Below are 24,450 nucleotides of genomic sequence, written 5' to 3' on the forward strand. Positions count from 1 at the left end.
TTGTGCAAATGTTTCTTGCGGTTCGGCAGGTGTACTGACAAAAGTTGGCTGTCGGAGACGGGTTAGCGGGCGTGCGTTGGCTGAGGCGTTCACAGTGTTGAAGTTGCAGGTATGAGATTCAATATTGCAGCCGGCCGATCCTCGGGTGCGGGCTAAGCGAGTTGCTCTTTCTTCGCACACAACGCGCTAGTGCCCTATTGGGTGATAACAGCAAGAACACCAACTTCACCAACACCGTTCCGCAGCGTTGTGGACTTCGCATTCACTTCTTGAAATCCTGTAGTCGACACTACATCAAGGCTTTCTCAATGCGACAATACCACCTAAATTGTGTATAGTGACAGAGCCTGCACCTCCTGAGGTGCGGCAATGCGGTGGTGTTGTCGAGATCGCCAGTGAAGCTGGTGCTGGTCGCCTTTGAAGCACTCCGGGGTAGCTAAGTGAGTGAGAAATAATCGCCCGCAATCGATTCCATACTAGACCTTTCTAATACGGTAGTTATATGAAGTCTGAAGCTGCTCATGTTTTTCTCGGTGGGGGTCTTTATATCCCGCCTTCACATCTGTTTCTATAGCGGAAATCAGGTTGCAGTAATGTACAGAGGTCTGATTCTGCCACACAGAATTGATGAGCAATCGCTATGCACGAAAAGATAAATGCTGTAGTAGTAATCATCAATTCGTGGTGTTTCATAAATCTAGTAAGGACAGTCATGGCGGCAACGGCCTCTCGCACAATATATACAGTAAAACTTCCAAACCCCCAAGCCTTTCCAACAAACCCTCTAAAAGGGACTCAAAGTACCTCTCCTCCTGCGCCTCGTCGTCTGCGTACCAGTCCTCTCCGCACTCTTACCATCAAGATCGGACACACACTGCAACCTGGTGGGACGAGCAGTGCTCCTCGCCGTGTACGCCCACCGGCCGTTGCCGCCACTGACAGCCATCGGGATGTTGGTCACACCGTTAACCAGGAGCGTCATTTTCTTATTGTCGCCATTGCGCACGTTGGAGCTACACGACACTGAAATGGTGCCAGATTGACGGGACTCCCATGTGTATGTGTCGATGGTAACGACGTCAGGTGCGGTGGGGCTAATGTTGACAGGGACCACGATCTTGCTACTGGCAGTGGCGTTGGACTTCAGGCTGACAGTAAGAGTGAAGTTGAAAGTCGTCTGAGTGGTGACCTTTGGTGCGGTGAAGGTAGCAGTTGGCGAGGTGGGGTTTGTGATGCTGATAGCAGGTGATGCAGGAGTGGTCTGGGTCCAGTTGAAGTTGAGCTGATCATTGTTGAGCTCCTGCGCGGTGTTAGAACCTGCTAATGAGAGTAGCGCGCCGACACGTTGCACAGCAGCGAACTGTGCAGCAGCTGCTACAGGCACGGTCTGGGGCGCATTGGGGTTGGAAGGATCACCAGTGGTGGGCGTCGTGGGGTTGTTGGTGGGAATGTCGCTGGGACTGCACTGCTTGCGAGGTGCAGGTGGGTTAGCTCCTGGGAATGGGCTCAGTTGTCCGAACTGCTGATCGTCCAAGAAGTCACCCTGAACGAGGCCCTGGATGTCGTTGAAGATGAGTGGTGGTGGGTTGGTTCCGGGCACGTCGACTTCAGGGAAGATCCATTCGCCAACAGCCTGGACAAACTGACCGGCCTTGATGCCGTTCTTAGTCTCAGTGACTGGGGTGTTGGTAGTGATGAGGTAATCGCGGGTATAGGGCGTGGTTGTAGCAATACGAGCTTCCCACTTGCAGCGAGTTTCTTGCCTTGGTGTGGCAGAACCAATGCGGCGGTAAGTCTCTGCACCAGTGCATGGGTCGACGTCGATGGCGCTAATTGTCACTACAGCCCCAGAGCAGCTGGAGAGGAATCCAATGACCCGGATGTCAGCGACCTCAACATTGGCAGCGGTATCTTGAACACCGATGAGCATGTCTTCAACGCGGATGTAGTTGGGTACGGTGTCCGAGGCTTGGGTGGTAACCTGGACGTTGATTGCTGTCACACTATAGGCCAAAATTTCTCCGTTGTTTCTAAGTCCAGAGTATTCGATGAAATCGCCGACCTTGAAGGGGACCATGATCAGTGGATCGGGCGCGTTGAAGTTTGTCTGCCCAGCCGGGCGATTTGAGTCCTTGCATGTCTCTGCATTGCCTGCGTGAGGAATGCACATAGGGAATCCAGAGAAGGACGAGACAGATGGGTTCTCTGTGTCAGCGATGAAGTAGGGCTGTGCCGTAGTCTTGGGCGCAAATATGCCGTCAGGGTCGTTGATTCTGACCCTTGGCCCACCAGCAATCTGAATCACGCCATCGTTGATTGCAGAAATATAGCCTTGACTGCCTTCAAGACCGAACCTGGCTGCGACTTGAATCTGTCCTGCGATAGGTTTGCCGCCAATGATGTTGCCAGTTACGGTGGTTTCAAAGCCTCCAGCTCCTGCGCTGCATAGTTTGGGGAAGGGAGCGTATACAACGGGGAATTGGACAATCATATTCTTCGGAACAGTGATTGTGAATTCATTGACACTGATGGTGCCTCCCGCGTTGTACTCGGATCCAGCTGTGCAGCTATTGTCACGTTAGTAAAGTTATTGAGAACGATGGGCTTAGACTCACGCATCAAGAGATCCTGTGACTTGAAAGGGAATGATGTTGGGAGTCTGAGCAAAGCCGACTGACGCCAGCGAGAGGAGCGAAGCCAACTGTGTAAGACGAGACATCTTGACAACTGTAACGAAAGTGTTGTGATGGGACTGGATGAAGAAAAGACGTAGGATTTTATATCTGACTTGCACAGCTTTGTTCTTCTGTATCCCCGCGTTCTGGTCCACGCGCTGGAGGCCTACACGAGGTCCATTGAAGCTCCAGCTGAACTATTTCGCTTCGTGTAGGCTGTCCAGATGCCTACGGTCCAGGGTTCAACGGATAGAGTAACTCCAATTATTCTGGCATCAGAAGTCAAGCGAGCAACGTTACCAGACTCTGCTTACCAGAGAGTGCCAGCACATGGTCGGCGTCCGCCATCAATACTTCCAAGGCTTTTGACGAGACTTGTAGAGCTCCAGGTACCCGCGGAAGTCAGTGTGCTCGCGCATCCAGGTCGTAATGGCAAGGCTGATCCAAATGCGGCAGCACGAGGGCTTGCTTTCTGGCCAATGTACCTAGTCAAGCTTCTGACGGGGCACGCTTAAGGCCAGCATCCTCATGCAAAGACTAGTCTCGACACCTTGGCGCAGCTTGTGTATACCCTAGATAGAAGTCTCCACTCGGGAGCGGCTGAGGACTGCCAAGAGCCCCTCGTATTCAGTCGGTGTACCCCGGGCCTTACCGGAATTGCCGCGAACGTGGAGTAAGACATCGGAACCAAAGGCCCATGTTATGGTGCCCAGGAAGCTAGACGGTGTCTTCTTTGTTGCTTCTTTATTCTGCTTCCCCTTCTCGACATTAACGTTGAACCCTTCCGGTACCGGTGTGGCGGAACCGTTCCAACAGCAAGAGTATGTCTTGAGAGAAGACCAAGCTGCAATTCGGCACTTGCGAGATGGTCCATAGCATCAGCTGTGCTCGACGTGCCGCTCATGGCTTGCAGATCGCAGCTGCACGGTGTCCTATTCTGAGATGTTCGGGTCCAGGAACGCCCGGATGATCGAGCATAAACTTCACAGCTTACAATCGTCCCCGCTGCAAGGCGAACAAGCAGGATTGAACGGGTCATCATTGTCATTCGCTCGTTGCGCTGGGCACAGCATGATGAGGCGAAGCAGATATTGTAGGGCTGTTCTAGAGCCATGTCAGCTGAATGGCCTCGTGGAATGATGCTTGGCTTTCTGTCAAATGCCGGTACCGCGCTGCGAAGACCAGCCAGGACCGACCTGCCTGGCGCTGGATGGCACTCTTGGGCTCGACAATGCTGAACGAGACTGCCGGTGAACACGATTCGGCGAGGAAGCCGACGTTCTGGCATCGTCCAACACGAAGCGGAAAGCCAAAGATAGGTGTGGTGTTTGGCTGCTTTTGCAGGAGTCTCGCTTATCTCGCTTTGAACCAGGCCGGGGGAGAGATCGACCCATTCTTCGCACGTGTCGATCTCGACCATCCAACACGAACCTCAGCCTCTCCGGCTCGCATTCGACTTTGAGGCTTGCCTTGGCAGCCTCGAGCATAGCTGTCTTGACAGACCGTCTTCAAAATGCCATATATCTAGCCGATAGCTCTTCTCTATGATTGCCCTCCGCCCTCAGCGTCGCCTTGCAAGGACCTAGTGACTCTAGTAGTTTGGCGTGCGCCCGGAGGGCCTCGGGTGCATGGAGGAAAGCGAGCAGGATCTGTACCCGTGTGGTTCTCGTCGTGGACTTTTCAGAGGGTCTGCTGCAAACAGCTTTGTGAAAAAAAAAATACTGAATACCTCCAGGCTGCCAGCTTGATTTCGACTCATGTCGTCTGAAGGGAACGGCGATTGAACTTCAACCCATCCAAACCACTCCTCAGTGCGCTCTGTTGTTGTTAGCAGGCTGCGTCTCGCTCATCACGAGGCACAGTGAAGTTCAGTCGCAGGGAGAAGCCAAGCCAGCTAGCTGATGCAGACGTTCGGGTTGTCCAAGTTTCTTGGGGTCAACAGAAGCGAGGTCGCGATGGTTGCTGGGAAACGCAGTCGGCCTCCCCACTTTGGCACTGCGAACATGAGGAGCAGGCACAAGTGCAGCGGGGCTCCTGTCAGACAAGTGGTTGGTGCGTGAAGGCGGCACGGCAGAAGAGGCACAGACGAAGGACGATCGGGAGATCACGCCGATGCGAACTGTACACGCGAGAACGACGTCTTTGCGATGCCTTGTGGAGATGGCAATTAGGAATGCGGTATAACTGCGTGGTTCCTCTGCAGATGTTGGTCGTCTCGAAGGCCACCAGCTTATTTACAATCCCAACAATCGTACCCTCGCGAACTGCTTTTCGACCCAGCTGAGCCATCACGCGCTACAGGGCATACATCCCTGCGGTACAACCAAGTTTCTCTGTTGTACGCTGTCTGCTCAGCGAGTGGTGCGGAGATAATGTGGATGAAACGGTACTTTCGTGTGTTGATGGGCGGCTCATCACCGAGGCAACGGCGATCAACAAGCCCTCACCAAAATCAAACGCGCGAGCCACTGATTGACCATAGGCCGGCCGTCGCCATCTTCAAGATTGCATCACTTTTGGTTTGGCAAACAACGCATTCTTGACACGACCACATATACATACTGTGGTAGTGCTGTGAGCGTGGTCGGCGCAATTCCTCTCTTTAATTGCAGCTCTTGCGACGACCAGCATTCCTCGCTTGGATCTCGCTCCCCCACCTGTGCATCGACATTCATACTCGGCCGATTCCACACCGCACTACATACTCGAGATCACCGCCGAGTAGCCCCACTGCGCTGCGCAGTCACAGTGCATACGCGACCAACGACGCCGCTGGCAGGTCTGCAGCCACCATGGACACCAGCTACCTCGCTCAGCAGGTCACCACCATCATCGGCCAGCTGCACGGCCTCTTCGATGAGATAGGAGTCCCCAGCCACGAGCGTGATTCGCGCGAAGCAGAGGTACATGCCAATGTACGTGTACGTCTTCGAAAAGCATAGCTGACTTCGCTCTAGCTCTTCTCTGCGCTCTCAGACACCCTCCATGGCCAGCTGCGCACTGTCACCAACGAGAAGCACGAGATGACCGAAGAGGCGCACGGCCTGATCAAGACAATCAAGCAGATGGAGGCTTCCCTAAACGACAACAAGACAAGCCCCAAGTACAAGAACGACGAGCCACAGGTCACCTACCCATTGACGCGGTGTCTGAAGGCGCTAAAGGAGAAGTACAACGCAGTCGCCAAGCAGCACCAGGAGCGCTTCGAGCAAGTTCGGAGTAGGTCACCTCCTCTGCGGCTGCATAGCTCTGCTGACATATCCAAGAACTTGCTGAGGCTCTCGAGTCGTACGCATCGCACCTCGAGTCCGACTTCGTTACCATCAAGCTGCCACCGACCGCGCCAGATGCGACCGTTTCGCCCTCGTTCGACATCTCCTCCTCCTACGTAACCAGGCTCGACAACGAGTTTACCCGCGTATACGAAGAATACACAAAGCGCCTGAACCAGGTTCAAGTCGTGTGCCAGGACATCATCCAGCTTTGGGCTGAACTGGGAACGCCACAGGCGCAGACAGACTCGGCGATAGTCAAGTACCACCGCGATGCGCCGGAGCAATTGGGCTTGCACAAGGAGGACTTGGCCGAACTGAAGGTGAAGAAAGACCGCCTGATCGAGGAGAAGCGCGGACGCGAACGACGAATTGCTCAGCTACGAGCGACCGTCGAAGAGCTCTGGGAGCGCCTCAGCGTAGATCCCAACGAGCAGAAACACTTCCTTGCCAGTAACCGCGGCTGCGGCCTGCGGACGATCAATGAGTTTGAAGACGAGCTCTCGAGGCTGAACGAGCTCAAGCGCCAGAATCTGCACATCTTTGTGGAAGAGGCGCGTATCAAACTACAAGAGCTATGGGATGCGTTGTACTTCTCGGAGGAGGAGATGCTTGACTTCACACCCGCTTTCTCCGATGTCTGTAGCGACGCGCTTCTATCGGCACACGAGGCGGAGATCTCGCGACTTGAATCGCTCAAGGAGCAACGATTACCCATCCTTTCGAAGATCGACCGACACCGTGAGCTGATCAAGGAGCGCACTGAGCTTCAACAGTCCAGCCAGGATGCCTCTCGACTAATGGGCCGTGGTCAGAAAGGCGAGAAGCGAGATCCTGGAAAGCTGCTGCGCGAAGAGAAGATGCGTAAACGCATCGCAAAGGAGCTGCCCAAGGTCGAGGCGGATCTCAAAGCAACCCTCGAGGGCTACGAGGGTGAATGGGGTCGGCCATTCCTTGTCCATGGCGAACGCTATCTGGATGAGCTGTACGCTGCTGCACAAAAGGCACCTCCACCACGGGCGAAAACTCCATCAAACATGAGCATGCCCTCGAAACAAGGAACACTCACCAAGTCCAACTCTATCGCTCGCGCTCGAGCTGGCACTATCCATGGACAAGCAATTCATGGACAAGCAACTCAAGGACAAGCAACTCAAGGACAAGCAACTCAAGGACAAGCAAACCACCGACAGACACTCAACGAGCCACCCAGTCGAGCTAAGACACCTGTATCGAACAACTTTGGCGCAAGCACGATGCGCGGCAATCCTTTCGCGCAGTCTGTCTCTGCAGCATCTGGCGCGAAGAGCCCCTCCAAGCTCCCAACCCGTGCACTACAGAAAACAACGGGCTCACCTGAGCGACGACCTGGCACCCTCTGCCGGACTGACTCTACGCTGTCCCGAGCCGAGTCGACTTACTCTACTCATTCTCGGGGCGACTCTATGCACTCTACGACATCTTCCATGCACTCACAAGCAGACTCACAGTCATCGACACTGCGAAGGATGGGTCCTCCCATAGCACCGCCTCCACGGATGAAAGACCTCTTTATCCCACCAGAGCCTACTGAGACGCCCAAGAACCGCTTCGAATTCCACCGCGGAGAACGCAGCGAAAGTATCGTACGTAGCATACCGCCAGAGGACCCCTACGATGACCGATTTAGTCAAACGATGCGACCTGGCTACCCTGCGTCATACGCACATGCGCCGACTCCATCGCTCTCATCGAACAGCAGCCGGCATATTTCGCAAGCGTCTTCAACAGGCTCCGGTCAGGCAGGGTCGGAAAATTGGGAGACCTTCAGCGAACAGTCTGATGATGCGCCTGAGAGTGACGTTGACTTCCAGAACTACCGCCGTAGTCAGATCAAGCGTGCCACACCTGACCATGCCTCTACACCGCGGGCTATCCAGGGCAAGAAGATCAGGGGCATCCGCAATGTCGACGGCGGCAGCATGATGATGGACCAGGACGGCCGTATGGTCCGTTGCAGTGATGCTGGCTGGACCGACGATGGCAGCGTTTACTGAGGTGATGGTGGCTTCAGACTACCTTCGACTTGCCACAGCAATTTCTTCTGCACCCCTAGCCGCGTACACCACCGTGTGCGACCACCATTCTAAGCAGCCAACGCGACCACATGTTGGCCACACGGCATCTTTGTTCGACGCGTTGCATCGGCCTTTACTTCTTTCGCTGTAATCTTTGACCGCTCGGCTGTCTGAAAATTTTTGCTTCGACTCATCTCTTTACACGAGATACGACTGGCGGCGATAGTCGCCACGTACCAGGTTGGACCGGGTACATTGCATGTCACTTATGCATGTACCCACAGGATGCCGTTGCCGCATCCGCGGTGGCAATCGTGTCCAATTTCACCTTCTTGTCGTTCTTGCCATTTCTGCCTTTCTGGTCCTCGCAACCTTTTCGCGAGTCGACGGCGTTCTGGATAGCGATTTTGGGCACTGTGCTGATATAGCTTTTTGTTCATCAGTTTGTTTGTGTAGCGAAGCTGCGAGATGCATATGGTAATTCTCGCGAACAGGATTGAGACGTGTACTATTACGATTGCGCCAAGGGCCGCAAAGACAATGCAAAAATCTTTACCACCATGCTGATACTGTGCGACGTCTGTGCCCTTTCTTTGCAGTGCATCAGATGAGATGGGGTGTTGGCCTTCCTATTAAGGTTCCTGGCACCGCCCGACCTTCTGCTTCTGGGATACGGGAGATCTTGGACTGAAGCGGAAGGTCGGCGCGATGGAGGGCGAGTGACATGTGTCCTTTGAAGAGACAGCCTGGAGGTATTCGACTCTCCCAGAATGAAACGCTACTATGAGGTCAAGGTACCAGGTGTATACAACGATAACGAAGCCAAGCAGCTGCAGGGCATGTCTCCAAAAAACCAGTTTCCAGGTCATGAGCCACACCTCGCGATCACACCCAAGTATTCTTTCAGCATCGCGCGCATGCACCCCACAGCCAGTTGGGGTAAGGATAGGACCTAGCGCATGCGAGACAGAGGTGCAGCGTCGAGATAAGGAAACGCTATCTGACAGGCCGGCAACCCCAGATGTTAGCCCACACTAGGGGCGCCTCTTCGGTGTGTTATGCTGTCATGGCGACATAATGGTGGTGAAGTCACAGAAGGCTTATCTTGAAGGTACACGTTGTAGGGCTTGAGGCAGAAGAGAAGAGGGCTCGAAGTGAAGCTTGCTGGCGCTGACCGGACTGCTCAGTGTCCTGGCTACACCGCCGCAGAATGCCCTGACTACACCGCCCCAGGACGCCATGATGCATTCTGCAGGCCTTCCAGAAGGAATGCAGCGTGGGGCAGGGCTGACAGGCCAGAGCACAGGCGAAGCACAGGCGAAGCACAGGGGTGGCGCGCAGGCGATCCTCCTCGGCCCAACTCTAGCAGTATTCGACCGCCGCCAACGGGCACTGACCGTTCGGAATGCACTGGGCGACGCACAGCGCTTCACGCTTCACGGGTTTCAAGCAGGTGGATGCAGCGACGTGGAGCGCTTCGAGGCTCTGAAGGACAGGAGACTCAGCTGCGGAATGTCTCAATGGTGCCTGGCGGCCATGCGTGCCTCTCTGTGTGCCGTGACACGGTAACATGCAGTGCTGATCCGGTGTGCTCTTGTGCTCGATAGGAAGGTCCGCCCACGCGACTGGCCGTCATTACTCAGATGTATCGAGCACTGATAGCCCTTGTGTGTGGTGACTGTCCCGGTGCAACCCGTGAGTGCGCTGCCTTGCCTTATCGCTGCATGCCACCGTACTGCGTATCTCTGCCATACTGCACACCTTACTTCTCCCCAACTTCACTTCAAACACCACCAGCACATTCGCCAGCCGTTTCCCGCACATTACTACCACGTCCACAGTCGCTGTCGCGTGCCCGGGGACGTTCGGCCGACCCTGACCCTGCACGTCTGATGCTCCCCTTACCAGCTGTCCAATCCCGCCGCAGCAATAACGTAAAGGATTCCATCCCGACGCGCAGCCGAGCAACGTCACAGACGTCTAGCCGTGCTGGGACTCGGAGCATTGTTAGTCACGGGAAAACGCTCACAGGGACTCTTGCCTACCATGATCTCGCCGAGAAGCTTCCCATATCTCCAGCATTCTCCGCCACCGCGCACCCGACCAGCTGAGAAGATGGGCACACGAACCCAGAGGAATCCGCTCGCACCGCGCACCACCAATCCCGCATGCACACCAGTCACGCCCGCTGAGCCTACTGACACCATGCTCAAGCACTCCAGTCCCGTCGTCATACCTCCTCGAACGGCTACACGAGCGTCTTCGACACAGACAGTCCGTGTAAAAGGACAAAACGGTGGCAGGCCAGCTCGCTCCACCAAGAGCCACAATCCAGATGCTCTCCCACCAGCAGTCGCCGCCCTGCTGGCTATCACAGCAATCCCCAGGCAGCCTCCACGGCGTCGCAAGCGCCCTACGTCAGACAGGAAGATATCCATGGACGAATTGATCCATGAGTGGAAGCAAGATGACCTGGAGATTCCGCACTCTTTGTCTGGATCCCCCATGGATCTGCTACTGGGCCGCATCGATGAGTCTGAGTCCGACTATGGCGGCAGCCTGCCGAGCTTGGAGCAAGAGAAGGGACAATTTGGGGCCTCAAGATCCATATCCAGCGACTCACTCTCAACACTGCCACCTTCACTTGACTACGATGCTCCCTCTTACTCCTCGCACTGGGACAATCTTAGCACGCCAGACTCACTGAGCCGCAAGTCTCTCTCAGAGCGCAGGGAGAAGGTCTACTCGTCACCACCGAAGGAGGACTGCGTCTTGGACCACCCATTGCTCTGCTTCAACGTAGAAGACTCAGAGGAGCCCACAGAAGCGAACATCCCAGATGTCGTTACCATCTCGCCATCGAATGAGAGGTTCAAGTCATTCAAGTCTAACCTCACGGCGTCACTGCAAGCACTAAAAGAAGCGGCCAAGTCATTCTCGAACTTCACGGCACCAAGCGTACCGCCGGAGGACCTTCTTACTCGATCGATTCTGTCACCCAAGTTTACCAGCGAGATGCGACCGAAACACTCGGAGGGGCTCCCATCACCAGCGCTCCGCCGCTACCTCAACCCTCAACCTGCTCCCATCTCTCCCACGGAGCTGTCCATGCAACTTCACGATGCGCTCATGATCGACGCCGATGCCGACACCCATGCGCCGATGATCCAGATGCAGACATACGACCGACGTGGCCGGTCATCAAGGAACCGACGCAAAAACGCGGACCCGTTTTCCGAAGCGGGACGCTTGCAATCACCAACACCGACCGTCCGCCAGCGCGAACCCCGCGAGAACAGTGACTTCTTGCGCGTTATCGTTCTCGAGATGAACATGCGCCGGGTCGGCAAGCTCGACGCGAAGGCCGTCGGCAAGGCGCGCATTTGGCTCCCGCCAAGGAAGTTGGGCTCTAGCAAATCACCTGCCTTTCAGAGCGCAAGCGGTGTGCCGGATAGATGGGTTGGCACGGCGGCATGAAGCGCTTGAAAATGCACTAATAGATGGAACGAATTTGCTGGGCTGGAAACCCGCATTTTCGCAAGATGCAATTTGCGGTCGGGCACACACGCAGCAAGACCCTCGTAACGTTCACGACACACGACAAGTTCGCGACTGCAAAACCGGCGCAGAAACCGTTTGACGTCGATGGCGCTATAGCCTAGCGACGATCTCGCACTGGACGTCTCCTCGGATCGCATGACCTTGGGCGGTGCTAGCGGTGCGATGAAGTGGATACCAAATGTTTCTACGGATTGCCGCATACGGCATTGGCGCGCCCACGACCGCTGAGCTGGGAATGTGTAGAGAAATGGACCAAGCCCTGCGAGCAGGATTGCATACACATCATCCACCACAAGGATGAACGCCACATGCATCTGCATCCAGGACAAGTCCCGGCATACCCGCAGTGCGCTCAGCGCGGTCCCACAGTGCACTCGGAGCCGCCTCGGTGGCGAAAATTTTCAGCCCCAACGTCGCATGGACACCAGCCATGCGCCTAGGCACGCGCAAACACAGCGGTCTGCGGAGTGCAAACCGTACCTGCAGAAAAACGTGCTCACACCGGAGTGCCCACCGGAATACCCATCGGAATGTAATCATGCTCTTCCACGCGTGTTCCCCCACCAAGTCCAGGCCTGGGAAGCCGGTTTATGCCGATGCCGGGAGTGGGGGCTGCAGTTCTTGTTACTCGAGATTTACTCGATGCGAAAGACACATCCTCGCTGTGCCATGGGCGAGGAGATGTTTGAACCCTGAAGTGGTTCTGCAACGGCTTCGAACACGGCTGTTGAAGGGAAGTGGACACCTCGACGAAGAGATGGCAAGAGCTGTGGTGAAAGGCCGACGAGGGGACGAGAATTGTCCGACACGGCGGTGGACACAAGATGAAGAGGGATAATAACGATTATGGTTACGATTGCATGGCATTCGCAGCGAGCATGATGGAGTGAGGTCAAGCGCTGACCGCACTGCACTCTTTTGTCTTTTCTTCAACATATTATGTTTCTACAGAGGCTTCTTCCTTACAGCATATACCCCTTAACATCTTAAAGCTACAATATCGTATTGTACAAAGCACAAAAACATCGAATACAAACCTCAATACCAAACACTGTTCCTTCGTCTGTGTGCTTGTGGAGGTCAAAGTGCGAATACAGGCGTCCACGAAGGATCTCCACCTGCTCGGCCCGTCTACACAGTACGCAGGCCTGAACGGCACATTGAAGACCGGAAACGTTTCCGAGAAGTCAACTGTTGCTAGTGGAACAAGTATCGAGCAAGATAGACGTTTCATTCCGACGGCTGTTGGCTTGAGATAAGAGGCAGTGACTAATGACTTCGTCAATACTGTGCAGTCATTCGAACAGACCGAAGTTGATTTGTAGAATACAACACACAGAACTAGGTTGCTGGTTTTTACATCCACACCTGATCGACACTGTAAACACCCTCGAAACGACTAGACATCCGCACATGACATGCAGCATAACCAGAAATGAGTTTCGTTGGATAGTAACGCGAGGCGCGCTCTTGCAGCGCAGCATCTTTGGATCATCATCACAACGACAACAACATCAATTGTACTCATCGACACCGGGAGCACTGCAATCTCTAGCGCGGAAGAGACGTCGTGAGGCTGATATCACACGTAAAAAATGCCACGAGCCTATGTTTGCTTCTCGCTGCTAATGCTGTTCTCCAAAAGACAAGCAACATCGATGGGAATTTCTCACTGTGCATGGTTGTCGACCCAATACATTCAATTATGGTCCGTTCGTCCTCAGGTCAGTCGTGGAATTTCACTTCGAGTGATCAGGGGTCGAACCTGGAGATCTCAGATACGAGGCAGTCTCGCTTATCCGCACCTTTCTCGAGTCCCACCACAGATTTTGCGAGCATTCGGGATAAGTGGAAGACGCACTACGGCGCAGCATAATACTCTGAGTTATATGTTAAATAATTGCTACTTTCTTCATCAAAGCAGTTAACAACTGGCCTAATGGCCCAATGGCAAGGCGCTTGACTACGATTCACTGAATCCGATATCAAGAGATTCCAGGTTCGACCCCTGGTTAGGTCATATTTTTTCTGTTTTTGTTTCGTTCTGCTTTTCAGCACTATCATCAGTGCGCTTTCTGTATCGGTTTGCGGTGCGGAGATGACTATGTCGAAATGGCGGATGGTGCGACTCCCTTTTTGCACAATCGGTCAGATCTATCAGAACTTCATGCGACACAAAGTAACATCAAGTCTAACCAATCCTGCCCTCGTAGCAGCCCATGCCAGCATGGGAAATGCTGTATGTCCAGTACTGCTGCTCTCGCTGGCTTGTCCAAAAAAAAAGGGACGTTTGCAAGCAATTACTTTGGTAGATATCACTCAAATGTCATCGTGCTTATACGGCCCCTGTTTTTATTTGAACGAGAGTCTGGATGTTTTGCCAATGTCTCCTGTCACGGCTTGCATTTGGTCGCTCGACTGTTTATCAAACATCCGAAAGCACAATTCCAGATTCGACCCTTGGTCACCTCATCCTTGTCAACATTCGCACTTCACCTCTCTCTACGCCACTTGCAACGATCACAACATACACTTCGCCATCGTCACAACCTCGCAAATCTCTTCAGCACATTAACTCTGCACCCTACGTCCAAGCCAAGAGCCCTTTATATCTTCACAATATCTACCCTACTTCTCTCCCACAGCCGATGCGCAACCGCAACACCCCTCTGCCTCTCCTCATCCGTAACCTTCGCGGGCTGGACAATGACTCTTGCGTACGTGCCGGCTGCGCGACGCTTTGCGAGGGTACCCGGGTTGATTACTAGGACGGATTCGACGACCTAACCACAGGTTAGTAAAATTTTAAGGATATAGTTGAACCGCAAAGGGAGTCGACGTACCTTAACAGTGCCTTGCAAAACACTAGGTATAACAAGTATATCCGGCCTCACATTCAGCATCTCACCAAGCTTGAGGTAACTCGTGTCGAGCGGTGTGCCGATGGGCAGGAACGGACTCGGCTTCTCATCTGCAGCATCCTCTCCCTCCCCTTCCACCAATTTCTCCTCCACCTCTACAGGCTTGATATACTTCTCTCTACTCATCGGCGGGAAAACAGGAAGAAAACTCCTCTGTTCAAGCACATTCCTCGCCCCCCTCTCGTAGAAATTAACACCCTTCGCTTTCCCGCCGCTGATCTCTTCCTGCCTCAACATGCTCAGGATGTCAACGGAGCTCATGCCCACAGTGATCTCGTTCATGGATAATGTCATCGGGTTGGTGACGCATTGAACCATTTTACCTGCCGCACCGAGGCCGAGGTCGCGCTTGTTGAATTTGTCCTGAGGAAAGGCGGCCGCGTGGTGGTGTGCGTCTCGCAGACTCGGGACGAGGATGACGTTGCACGTAGCATTCCTGGCCACGAAATCCTGTAGCGCGCTTGAGATGTGATGTCGGAATAGATCGGTCATAGTCGCCTGGTCTGGTGCTGCGTTTGGCGGGGCGTCGAAGTCGCCGGTGCGTATCTGGGGGTGTTCCGTGTCGAGGAAGGGGCCGAGCAGGATGATAGTATCTGCGTAGGCGGAGGTGGCGTTGTCAAGGAAGGTGTGGAGCGGTGCGAAGTCGAGGTTTTGGTCGGTTGTGTAGGGTCCTGCGGCTACCATCATGGTCAGTGGACGGGCGTTGTCGGGGTCAGAGTCAGGTGTGTCAAGGTAGCGTGTGTTGATGGCGTCGAGTTCTTCAGGTCTGGTGGCTGGAGGGTTGAGAAGAGGGAGGGAGAGGATCTCGGAGACAACGAAGATGTCGCCGCTGGCGTTGGTTCCGCGTAGAGCGACGATCTGGCCGGGGAAGAAGTTGTAGGAGGGGAGGCTGTCGACCTTCAGTGGCACTCGACGCCCTGAACCCATGCGCCGCGAGCCTTCAAGGACGAGTGATGCTGTGTTAAGCTTCCCTTCGCTTGTGTCGCTTGCTATGCGTCCTACTGCGATGATCTGGTTTGGTGATGGCAGACTGGGGTTTCCAAATGCGCCATCATCCAAGCCCATCGATTCTTGAATAAGCTGGCGAAACTCGTCTATCCTGTCGTCGAGGACTTCTGACGCTTCGGACAGCTTCATAGTCATAGTGCGGTACGAGAACTTGGACATATCCGTGTTTGCCTTCAACTTCATGCGCGGTACGGTCGGCGGTTCAGAGGGAGGATCTGGAAGTGCCATATCGCTGCTCATGAATTGTTCGGTGATGTCGTTTGCGTTTACGCGGGTCGTGAAGTCAAATGCCCTTTAGATGTCAGGATAGAGTCTCTTTCAGCAGAGTAAGGTTCTCTTACGGCCCAGCTGAAGTATCCCCCTTTGGTGTGAGACCTCCAGCAGGCGAGCTCATGAGATGCGCCTTGCTTGCTCGCCCGCTGGGTGTGTCGAAGTTGCTCTTGCGCTTCACTGCACTTCCGTTCGCGCGGGGCGTGTTCGGTATCAGTCCCTCGATCATATCGTACATGTCTCCGCCCTTCCCTCTCGGTGTCGGGCGTTCTCTCTTGACCTCAGTCCTCTGCTGTGCTTTCCCTCGGCTTTCGCGTTCCAATGTGTCCTGGATGGTCCTTTTGAAAGCCCGTACGCTCTTCAGCTCCATCTTCTCTCCCTCGGCGCCCATCTTTATGCTGTATGCCTGCCATTTGAAATCCAGCTCCTCGGCAGATATCGAGTACAGTCGCAGCATTGACTGCAATTCCGCGAGGACATCCGAGGGGAGTTCATGGTCTTTCGTGTCGCAGTAGCGCTCGAAGCGTTCGGTGAGTTCGGTGGTCGCGTCGTCCATGATTCGTGTGTGTATATGGGAGAGGTTGTGAAGATGCCACAGCGGTGCTGGTGCTGCGCGTGAGACGCGTCGACGCGTCGAGGTAAAGTGGTAATGCTAACGCGATAACGGCTAGCGGGGTGGGGATCTGCTACAGGGACCGGGGGTTGTCGCCAAAAGTTATCTTGGATGAAGCTCGCCTAAACTCCTATCACGGAGGCACTCAACACTCCCCTCCTTATACCACCACGCTCCTACCCTACTCGAGTACTACACAAACCATCCCAAACTCTTCAAGATGACGACAATGGGCCCAATCGCCGAGCCCGCCGCTGGCAGCACACCAGCACCTCCCGCCGCTCTCACCGCCGATCAACAGAGCAAGTACGACCAATTCCTCACCGAAGTACGAGCCTGGGGGTCACTCCCCGCCTCCTCTGCGAAAGGCGCCGAGTCCACCCCTCTCGACGATAACGAACGCATGTGGTTGACCCGCGAATGTCTGCTTCGTTACCTCCGCGCAACCAAATGGAACCTTGCACAAGCCTCCACTCGCCTGCGCTCTACAGCTGTCTGGCGGCGCGAATTCGGCACTGAGAAGCTCTCAGCCTCATACATCTCCCCCGAAAACGAGAAGGGCAAGCAGGTTCAGCTTGGCTTTGACAAGTCGGGGCGGCCATGCTTGTACCTTCTGCCACAGAACCAGAATACCAAGCCTGGGCCAAGACAAGTCGAGCACCTCGTGTACATGTTGGAGAGGACAATTGACCTGCACCCATCAGGCCAGGAAAGCCTAGCGCTGTTGATCGACTTCCGCAACACATCCTCAGGCGGCACACCAGGACTGGGCATAGCGAAGCAAGTTCTCGACATCCTGCAGAACCATTACCCCGAGCGCCTCGGCCGGGCATTGTTGACACACCTTCCCTGGTACGTCTCGATGTTCCTGAAAGCCATCAACCCCTTCATCGACCCCGTCACAAAAGAGAAGATCAAGTACAATGAGCCCCTCACCGACCACGTCCCTGCATCTCAGCTCATGAAAGCATCTGGCGGCGACATCGACTTCAAGTACGACCACGACGTATACTGGCCGGCGCTGGAGAAGCTTGCTGCGGACCGCAGGGCGAAGAGGGCAGAGAGGTGGGAGAAAGCCGGCAAGCTGATCGGTGAGAGCGAGATCTATCTTTGGGGTGGCGAGGAGCAGAGCGTTGGTGGTGGGCAAGCTGCGGATGCTAATGGCGCGGCCGCTGCTGCTCCCGCCGGTGTAGCTCCTGTCGAAGCTGCACCGCTCAGTGATAACGCTGTTGTTGCGCCACCGGTCCACGCTCCAGGTGCGAACGGCGATGCTGCGCTTGCAGACGACGTTGCGAAGTTGGACGTCAAGGACGGCGAGGCTGTCAAGCCTGCGGTCTAAGTGTGATAATCATTTGAGCGTTGCATCTTGGAGTTGAGCGATATGCATCATTAGACATAGGTTAGATACAGCGAATCTTTTGCCTTCGAGGTCAGCACACATCGAGTACACAGTTGAACGCCCGTTTGGCTTTGGAGGCCACTGTTCATCTTTACATATTTGATCTGCTTTTGATTTTGGTTCACATTTCTACTATCCACAGACAAATGAAGCGTGCTCAGGTTACCCAGACATCTGCTAGACCCGTGTAAGTCCTCCGTGTTTTGTTTCTCTTGTGGGACCAGGACACGACTGATGGCTACGAGGTTGCCAATCCTTCGAACCGCGGTCGCGAGGCTACAACGTGGTCACCACAATGTGTTTCCCCCAACAGCGAGGTCTCAGTCTCACTAACTGATCAGAGTCTCCAAGTTCGTTCTTGGCCTCATCGGGCTGACAAACGCAGCATCGCTAGCACACCGACCGGCACCGGATGCATGGGGCGTGCCCCAGGTGATACGCCTTGGGTTGGCCACTCTATGTACACTGCCTCGGGCGAACCTGACTGCTGGCCCCTACTCGTTTAACACCCCTGTGAAAGAGGTAGGTCGGATTCTGCACTTACATTGGTGACACCGCCCTCCAGTCATGTTGCCATCTCTTCACCTCGGAGACGCTTGATATCAACTCTCTTGAATAGAATGTCGAGCATGTCGTCCGTGCTTAGAGACCCCATTAGCAATCTTGGCCTATAGAGAGACGTCATATACATATTCCAACATCTATTTCGCCCTTTCCCCTCACTCCTCCTCGAAGATCTCATGGCCAACGTCACAATATTTATTCTCAACGATGCAACGAATATGACTTTAACTTGGGTGACGAAACCCGTTTATAAGTCCGGCTACGTATTCAAGGATGCTTGGTTTTTGTGCTACTCAGGTTCGGTGCGCTTTGGCAGAACGGCACGCCAGCCTTCTCTGGAGGCTTCCTGCAAATTATGTGCGCTACAACATATGGCGACAGTGTCATAAACCAAATGGAAAGGAGGCCGGTCAGAGAGGCATTGAGAGCTTACCGGATGATTTATTGAAGTTGAAGGTGAGATATGGGCAGGTCAGCGACGGTGCCGGTGAGAAGAAGTATGCAGCATTCGGAACGGTGGAAGAGACTGAGGTCCTGTTCAAGGGATCATGAGGAACTCGTCGCTGAGCTACCAGGTCATCACCTGTAAGGGCGAGGTTTCTTGCTTCAAATTGTTCTATTTACGGTGGTAGTGTTGGTCGAACCAAGTCGCATCCAAGCCTCACATACTTACGAATCCCCAATCCCACTTCAAATAATCGTCAAAACCCCCGGTGACCAGTAAAACACTGTAATATATGCGATAAGACAGGAGGTGCCGTTTGGACATAGTCCAGAAAGCGTTCTCAGTTTGACTGACAACGCTAAGTTGTCTGTTGCTGATGCTCAACCACAGCAACAACCAAGTGTCTTGTCAGCTCATTGTTCTCCTTGACAACCGCTTAATTCTCTCATCTCACCATCTTTTAGCGTATAAATTTTTCGCTTATCCTCCGTGGTCATTTGTAACGCAGCTCGGGATGAACGAAATTCCTCATGGAGTAGGTTGTTGCCATTTCTCCATACAACGCCGACTTGGCGAGCTGCTGTGGACGACGCCATCACTCCCGCAGTGCTGTACAAACCCCTGACAGCATAAATTGCTGTTTACATATTTATTGCTTACCGGGCGGGCAATTGTACACAGCCTGGTGCCACGGCGTATTTGGGCCTTCGACTTCAGATATCTTTGGGCTGTTCCTTCCCGTCTTCTCGGTTGACTGTCCTCGTCTCTTTTCCATCGCACGATATTACGACACCTACCACCAACTCGGAAGTTTTGCTTCGCAATGCCTCCTTCTCCTCTCTCAGCACGCGAGCCGCAAGCCGATGCTTTGCAGCACCAAGCAGGCTCATTGCACTAATCGTCGATATCCCAATACTCTATGTAGCCGTGGCGGGCTTCGCGGTAGTATATGTTCAATGGCCAGGACCAAGGAGAGGGGAGGGGTCGGATGATTTGATGTGTTCTTCTTCGTCTAAGGTTTCGTGGTGTGGGATGACAGACAAAGGCTCATAAGGTGGTACCTGATAAGCTCTTTATTGATGTTTGATGCCGCTGGTTGCATCGGAGTCGAGGGTACAATAGCGTCGATCGTGGTATTGATAACCTTGTCTATAATGCCGAGCAAATGACTACCAGCTATTCCGAATAATTGTAACCACCAGGAGTGTGCATTGTTCAGTCTGCGGGTATGAAATGTGCTGACAGCTGCATGGTGGTCCTCTTCTGGTGCGTAGACCTGGAGCGAACAAGCACTGCGAGGATGCAGAAGTGTGACGGTTCATTTGGGTCATGGTAGATGCAGTGCAGTTCGCTGTCTGAACAATCTTCAAGAGTAAGGAAAAGCATGCCGAGATCAGGACAAATAGCTAACGCACGTGTAGAAGTGCGAGACTTGACAGGGGAGTCTGCGGTATACATAGGGTATATGAGGTGAAGTCGTTCATAAAGGGCTACAATCATCAAAACTCGTCACAAGTCCACCTCTTTCACACTATCATCGTGGTATCCCCCGTCAAAGCCGTCAACTGATCAACACTGGGCGCCGTGAAGTCATCATCAAGCGCATAATCCCTCACCCACACGCCCACCTCCCCATCCTTGCTTCTCCACCCAGCTCCTCTATGCTTCAATAACTCCACAATCTCTTCAACATCCTTAGTCAACGTCTCGCCCGTACAATCCTTGCTTCTGAACTCTGCACCATCTTCAAAATCGAACACACCCAAGTAGCTAGCAATGACCTTGTAGCTCTCAGTCCACTCTAGCCAGAAGTCGCCAGATTGAGCTCTACCCATGCGGTCTGGTTGGCTGAGCAGGTCGTTCTCGGGTCCAGGAGCGAGTTGGAAAGTGACGTTGCGCAACGTGGGTATGCGGTGAAGGGCGCGGATGATGCTTGTGACGTTCGTTGCGAAGGGAAAGACGCCGGTGAAGCTGAAGGATGTGATGTTGCAACATGTTTCCACTTCTTTAGCTAATCGCAAAAGCATCAGGTAGAGCATCTTGGGTGACTGTTTGAGGTGGTATTCATAGGTGCTGTAGGCGGTGATAGAGGACCCTTCGTTATATCCGACATAAGACCATGGACGACGGTGGAGAAGCGCAGTATTCCAAGGTCGACAGCTGGAGCTCATGTGGTCGAGACGTGGAGGAGACGGCTGTACGAGTTCGATGTAGTGCATCTTCATGTCAAAAGCCCACGTGTCTGAGCTCAGCATTTGCGTGTCGAGAAGGCCAGCGAGAGTCGCTGGAGGCGCGGCCACAACAACACGAGTTGGCTCGAAGTAAGTGAATATCTGTGTCCATATCTCCGCGACTGCTCGAGCCAATGGTGCGTCGGCGGTGGACACATGGCGCAATCCGTACTCTATATCGGTGTGTACCACTATGCTTTTGATGTGCTGCTTGAGCTGGTACTTTGAGACAATGCGACCAAAGTCTGTGAAGCTGCTGTTAAGATGTGGCAACCATAATATCGTTGGTGACGACTTCAGAAATTCATCGCCCTCCTGTATCCTACACAGGTTGATAAGGATGTCATCGAACGATTGATCAAAAGCGAAGGCGGAGCTGCTCTTGAACTTGCTGCGCATCTTGGTATAGATCATGAACTCATGATTGCTCAATGTAGATAGCTGGCCTTGCATGCTTTCGATGAGTCGAGCATCTAGAGGTACCCATTGCGGATTTGGGTCGAGGGGAACCCTAGTGTATTTGAACAATATTTGAATGACGACCTTTCTCCAGCGCCATGACACTCGGGACAAGTTTTTCAGAGGTGTAGCATCCGCGACGGTCAGTTCCGTGGAGGGCTCGTGGGCAAATTTGGCAATCGAGGGCGCCTCGATGTCGAGGTGGGATGCGATCTGAATGAGAAGCTCACTGGGCAGCGCATGCAGGCTGTGGGATGGAGCTTCATTCATCATTGATGATGAGTCGAATTAATACAGGAGTATGAGTATGTGTAACTCAGCATCTCCAAGTTGTAAGGATATCTTTGAGGGGTCGGTAGGGTGAGTGTTAAAGATGCGGAGTTGATGGTGGAGCTAAGGAGATGATCTATCGTACGTCATCCTCTAGCTGGTCATTCATTAGAGCGCGTTTGGACATGAACAAAGTACAGCGCATAACACATCTGACAGTCTGAATTATGTGAGATGAATTGTACATGTACATTTCTCACAGTTAGAATCCTGCCCTCACAGCACCCTCCAACCACGCAACACCAGCCATCACGCCATCCACAATCCTGACCCTTTGCCCCTCCTCCTGCCCCAGCTCTTCAACACACGCCTCTCTTACCATCTGATCCATACCAGCCATGCCCGCACAGCCCAGACAAATCGCACCCACCTTGCCCTTCCTTAGTAGCCGCTTGACAGCATCCTTCATCTTCTGCCTGACCTCCTCAGCCGGCGCATCATGCAGGTCCGTCGCATTCAACCCTGTTGTCTCGACCCCAGCAAACCGCTTGCCCGCATCAGCACTTGTGCCGAGGAACTGCACTGTAGCCTCTGTGAGGATGTCCTCCCAGACCTTGCCTGTGCTCACAATGCCAAACTTCTCCTCAGGGTGTATTGACTGCAAACTGGCGCCCACGCTTGCCTCGAAGATGCCGGTGACAGGCTTACGACCAGCCTTGATAGCGGGCTCTTCCTTCAGCAGTGGTACGAGTGGGTGTTGCGAGTAGCATGCGACAAGGAAGGCATCGTAGCGATCGAGAAGCGGCCCCAGGGTGGGTAGGCAGTGCTTGATTGACTCATGCGCATCTTCTTCGTTGTTGATGCTCTTCACGCCATCAGGTGCGGTGAAGTAGTCGTGCGTTGTCTAGCTGCGGTCAGTTGCTGGGATGGAGTGGTGAGTGGTGCTGATTAACATCTTTGAACTGCAGCGCGTCGACCAGAGGCTTGAGGCCATCGGTCATCGACACCGTCGAGTTTGGGTTGATGACGAGAATGGAGCGCATCTTGCTGCATCTAAGGTTGCGTCCTTGACGGTATTCACCCATGGGTCTCACTTGAAGCTTTCCTGTTCATTCTCTCGCTACCCCGCGAAATGTTGACTTCGCGCGTGATGGGCAAAATAGTGGAGCTCCTGCGACAAGGGGTTGGTTTACGCGAAGCCTGTGACATCATTCAGCTTTACGCGCCGGACTTGGGCAAGTTTCAATGTTCATTGTTCGACGAAGCTTGGACAGTGCGATAAGAGGTCTGTCTGTTAAACATACTATAAGATGTGTGTGATGTGATCACGATGCAGTACAATTGCAGATCGGTACGGGCGGTTGAGAGATCGACGTTGATGGTTTGATTAAACTACAGAGGGCATACGAAGCCTGGTGTCGACGAATATCTCCTTGGCATGGTGAGACATATTCGACTTGGAACCAAGAACAGTGGGACCTGCTTTATCGCACATGTGTGATAACAGCCCAGTGTCTACTGGTCCAGAGCGACATCAACAAGTATCCCATGCTAACGCCTTTGCTGGTGGCATTATCGCGGTGTGATGAAGGGTATAGGAAACTAGCTTCGTAAGCAAAATGCCATATCAAAGGCAGAGGCGGCAACGTACAGGTCGTAACATCGTCAAGGGTATGCGTTGTCTAGCGGAAGCAGGAGAAGCGACCGCAAGAGATCCTGAAGGGAGCGCGGCGGACACCATGCCTGTCAGCGACGACACCACCGCCTGGAACATCTGTTAGCTTCCGAGTTATCCAGGCGAGCAACCAAAAGTGAACTAACCGCCATGTTTTCCGCCCCATTGCTTAGTCCAGAGAAGACCCATGGTTGTGTAGTGTGACTTGTTGGTGGTTGATGAAGGTTTGTTGTAGCTGTCGAAGCTTGGTAACGTATACTTGGAGGACGTGTTGGCTTGTGGTGGGAATGAGGAGCGATTGATGCGTTAAATAGGGAGTTGTTACGGGAGGCTGAAGCAAAGCAGGGTAAACAAGCTGGCTGTCAATGAAGCCTGTGACGTAGGCCAATTTAGGAAGTCTTGGCCAATGACACTCTTGCGTGAAATATCCCGTCCCGCACAGCCACAGCTTGCGAAACGACTGCAACTCAAGTGGGATCTAGAGCTGCAGCTTCACCAGATCTGGAATTGAAGTGCCTCCTAATGTGGTAACTGACGTTGAGGCAGAGCGGTGCGCCACAACACCGCGGGATGATCTCTTAGATTCTGCACGTTAGAAAGCCCGAACCAGTAGATCTTGGGGCACAATTGCGACATCTTGAGGCTGTGAAGTGTAGCGAGAAATAGTTGTAGCCTTCATCTTGTATGTTCTGCATCAGTGGCATGACGAAAGATTGAGATATCGATCACAGTCAGCATCTGCAAAGCGAAGGCTCATAAATCACTACAAGCCTCATGAAGACAAGGCCCAAGATAGGAGCTTATTGAGAACAGCTTGGCATAGTGCAAGTAAATGTCGCTCGCTTTGTTCGGTTCGACCTCCCGATGACGGCTTCTGACTTGCGGCACGAATTCCCCTGTGCAAGGACGGGTGCTTGTGTTTGTATACGTAGGAGTTCGTGAGCGCCATACCTGTGCTACTGCGTACGGAGTGATGTTGAACAAAGTGCCATTCACAAATGGCCTAAATGCCGATTGCCAAACGCTGTTC

At 53.6% G+C, this 24,450-nt stretch overlaps 8 protein-coding genes and 1 non-coding gene across 9 annotated transcripts; 4 read left to right on the forward strand and 5 right to left on the reverse strand.

Moving 5' to 3' along the window:
• Positions 1 to 682: 682 nt before the first annotated feature.
• On the reverse strand, positions 683 to 3,146 carry BU25DRAFT_410899 (uncharacterized protein). The gene is made up of 2 exons (XM_033706417.1): positions 2,616 to 3,146; positions 683 to 2,567 (listed from the first exon to the last, which is right to left on the reverse strand). The coding sequence occupies exons 1-2, from the start codon at positions 2,717 to 2,719 to the stop codon at positions 785 to 787; spliced, it is 1,887 nt and encodes a 628-aa protein (XP_033561471.1). The 5' UTR covers positions 2,720 to 3,146; the 3' UTR covers positions 683 to 784.
• Positions 3,147 to 3,282: 136 nt separating this feature from the next.
• BU25DRAFT_60444 (uncharacterized protein) lies at positions 3,283 to 4,180 on the reverse strand. The gene has a single exon (XM_033711946.1). It carries the CDS (start codon positions 4,093 to 4,095, stop codon positions 3,376 to 3,378), a length of 720 nt encoding a protein of 239 aa, XP_033561472.1. The 5' UTR covers positions 4,096 to 4,180; the 3' UTR covers positions 3,283 to 3,375.
• A 1,036-nt stretch (positions 4,181 to 5,216) lies between these two features.
• BU25DRAFT_60583 (uncharacterized protein) lies at positions 5,217 to 8,123 on the forward strand. Its single transcript, XM_033711947.1, has 3 exons — positions 5,217 to 5,578; positions 5,633 to 5,894; positions 5,942 to 8,123. The coding sequence occupies exons 1-3, from the start codon at positions 5,468 to 5,470 to the stop codon at positions 7,981 to 7,983; spliced, it is 2,415 nt and encodes an 804-aa protein (XP_033561473.1). The 5' UTR covers positions 5,217 to 5,467; the 3' UTR covers positions 7,984 to 8,123.
• Positions 8,124 to 9,081: 958 nt separating this feature from the next.
• Positions 9,082 to 11,481, forward strand: BU25DRAFT_421732 (uncharacterized protein; the record flags this gene model as incomplete). Its single annotated transcript, XM_033708107.1, has 4 exons — positions 9,082 to 9,115; positions 9,214 to 9,590; positions 9,846 to 10,010; positions 10,084 to 11,481. The coding sequence occupies 4 exons, from the start codon at positions 9,082 to 9,084 to the stop codon at positions 11,479 to 11,481; spliced, it is 1,974 nt and encodes a 657-aa protein (XP_033561474.1).
• A 2,017-nt stretch (positions 11,482 to 13,498) lies between these two features.
• Positions 13,499 to 13,585, forward strand: BU25DRAFT_t74. The gene has a single exon. It is a non-coding gene; the product is annotated as a tRNA-Arg (tRNA).
• Positions 13,586 to 14,033: 448 nt separating this feature from the next.
• Positions 14,034 to 16,353, reverse strand: BU25DRAFT_368158 (DNA polymerase alpha, subunit B). Its single transcript, XM_033703889.1, has 3 exons — positions 15,836 to 16,353; positions 14,409 to 15,786; positions 14,034 to 14,348 (listed from the first exon to the last, which is right to left on the reverse strand). The coding sequence occupies exons 1-3, from the start codon at positions 16,318 to 16,320 to the stop codon at positions 14,172 to 14,174; spliced, it is 2,040 nt and encodes a 679-aa protein (XP_033561475.1). The 5' UTR covers positions 16,321 to 16,353; the 3' UTR covers positions 14,034 to 14,171.
• Positions 16,354 to 16,535: 182 nt separating this feature from the next.
• Positions 16,536 to 17,770, forward strand: BU25DRAFT_410903 (CRAL/TRIO domain-containing protein). The gene has a single exon (XM_033706418.1). It carries the CDS (start codon positions 16,607 to 16,609, stop codon positions 17,714 to 17,716), a length of 1,110 nt encoding a protein of 369 aa, XP_033561476.1. The 5' UTR covers positions 16,536 to 16,606; the 3' UTR covers positions 17,717 to 17,770.
• A 2,541-nt stretch (positions 17,771 to 20,311) lies between these two features.
• On the reverse strand, positions 20,312 to 21,745 carry BU25DRAFT_341961 (uncharacterized protein; the record flags this gene model as incomplete). The annotated part of the gene is made up of 1 exon (XM_033702884.1): positions 20,312 to 21,745. The coding sequence occupies one exon, from the start codon at positions 21,743 to 21,745 to the stop codon at positions 20,312 to 20,314; it is 1,434 nt and encodes a 477-aa protein (XP_033561477.1).
• A 132-nt stretch (positions 21,746 to 21,877) lies between these two features.
• On the reverse strand, positions 21,878 to 23,132 carry BU25DRAFT_60732 (hydantoin racemase-like protein). The gene is made up of 3 exons (XM_033711948.1): positions 23,050 to 23,132; positions 22,699 to 22,945; positions 21,878 to 22,649 (listed from the first exon to the last, which is right to left on the reverse strand). Exons 2-3 carry the CDS (start codon positions 22,828 to 22,830, stop codon positions 22,008 to 22,010), a joined length of 774 nt encoding a protein of 257 aa, XP_033561478.1. The 5' UTR covers positions 22,831 to 22,945; positions 23,050 to 23,132; the 3' UTR covers positions 21,878 to 22,007.
• Between the last annotated feature and the right edge of the window lie 1,318 nt (positions 23,133 to 24,450).

This window comes from Macroventuria anomochaeta (genome assembly GCF_010093625.1).
Source record: "Macroventuria anomochaeta strain CBS 525.71 unplaced genomic scaffold BU25scaffold_17, whole genome shotgun sequence".
Lineage (NCBI taxonomy): Eukaryota > Fungi > Ascomycota > Dothideomycetes > Pleosporales > Didymellaceae > Macroventuria > Macroventuria anomochaeta.

Excerpts from the sequence above, each read along its gene's own strand:
- BU25DRAFT_410899 (XM_033706417.1), bottom strand. The coding sequence starts at position 2,719 with ATGTCTCGTCTTACACAGTTGGCTTCGCTCCTCTCGCTGGCGTCAGTC. Across the intron at positions 2,568-2,615 it reads GTCACAGGATCTCTTGATGC|CTGCACAGCTGGATCCGAGT; the intron begins GTGAGTCTAAGC and ends ACGTGACAATAG.
- BU25DRAFT_60444 (XM_033711946.1), bottom strand. The coding sequence starts at position 4,095 with ATGGTCGAGATCGACACGTGCGAAGAATGGGTCGATCTCTCCCCCGGC.
- BU25DRAFT_60583 (XM_033711947.1), top strand. The coding sequence starts at position 5,468 with ATGGACACCAGCTACCTCGCTCAGCAGGTCACCACCATCATCGGCCAG. Across the intron at positions 5,579-5,632 it reads GTGATTCGCGCGAAGCAGAG|CTCTTCTCTGCGCTCTCAGA; the intron begins GTACATGCCAAT and ends ACTTCGCTCTAG. Across the intron at positions 5,895-5,941 it reads GCGCTTCGAGCAAGTTCGGA|AACTTGCTGAGGCTCTCGAG; the intron begins GTAGGTCACCTC and ends GACATATCCAAG.
- BU25DRAFT_368158 (XM_033703889.1), bottom strand. The coding sequence starts at position 16,320 with ATGGACGACGCGACCACCGAACTCACCGAACGCTTCGAGCGCTACTGC. Across the intron at positions 15,787-15,835 it reads GGGGATACTTCAGCTGGGCC|GGCATTTGACTTCACGACCC; the intron begins GTAAGAGAACCT and ends TGACATCTAAAG. Across the intron at positions 14,349-14,408 it reads TTTTGCAAGGCACTGTTAAG|GTCGTCGAATCCGTCCTAGT; the intron begins GTACGTCGACTC and ends ACCTGTGGTTAG.
- BU25DRAFT_410903 (XM_033706418.1), top strand. The coding sequence starts at position 16,607 with ATGGGCCCAATCGCCGAGCCCGCCGCTGGCAGCACACCAGCACCTCCC.
- BU25DRAFT_60732 (XM_033711948.1), bottom strand. The coding sequence starts at position 22,830 with ATGGGTGAATACCGTCAAGGACGCAACCTTAGATGCAGCAAGATGCGC. Across the intron at positions 22,650-22,698 it reads ACGCGCTGCAGTTCAAAGAT|ACAACGCACGACTACTTCAC; the intron begins GTTAATCAGCAC and ends GACCGCAGCTAG.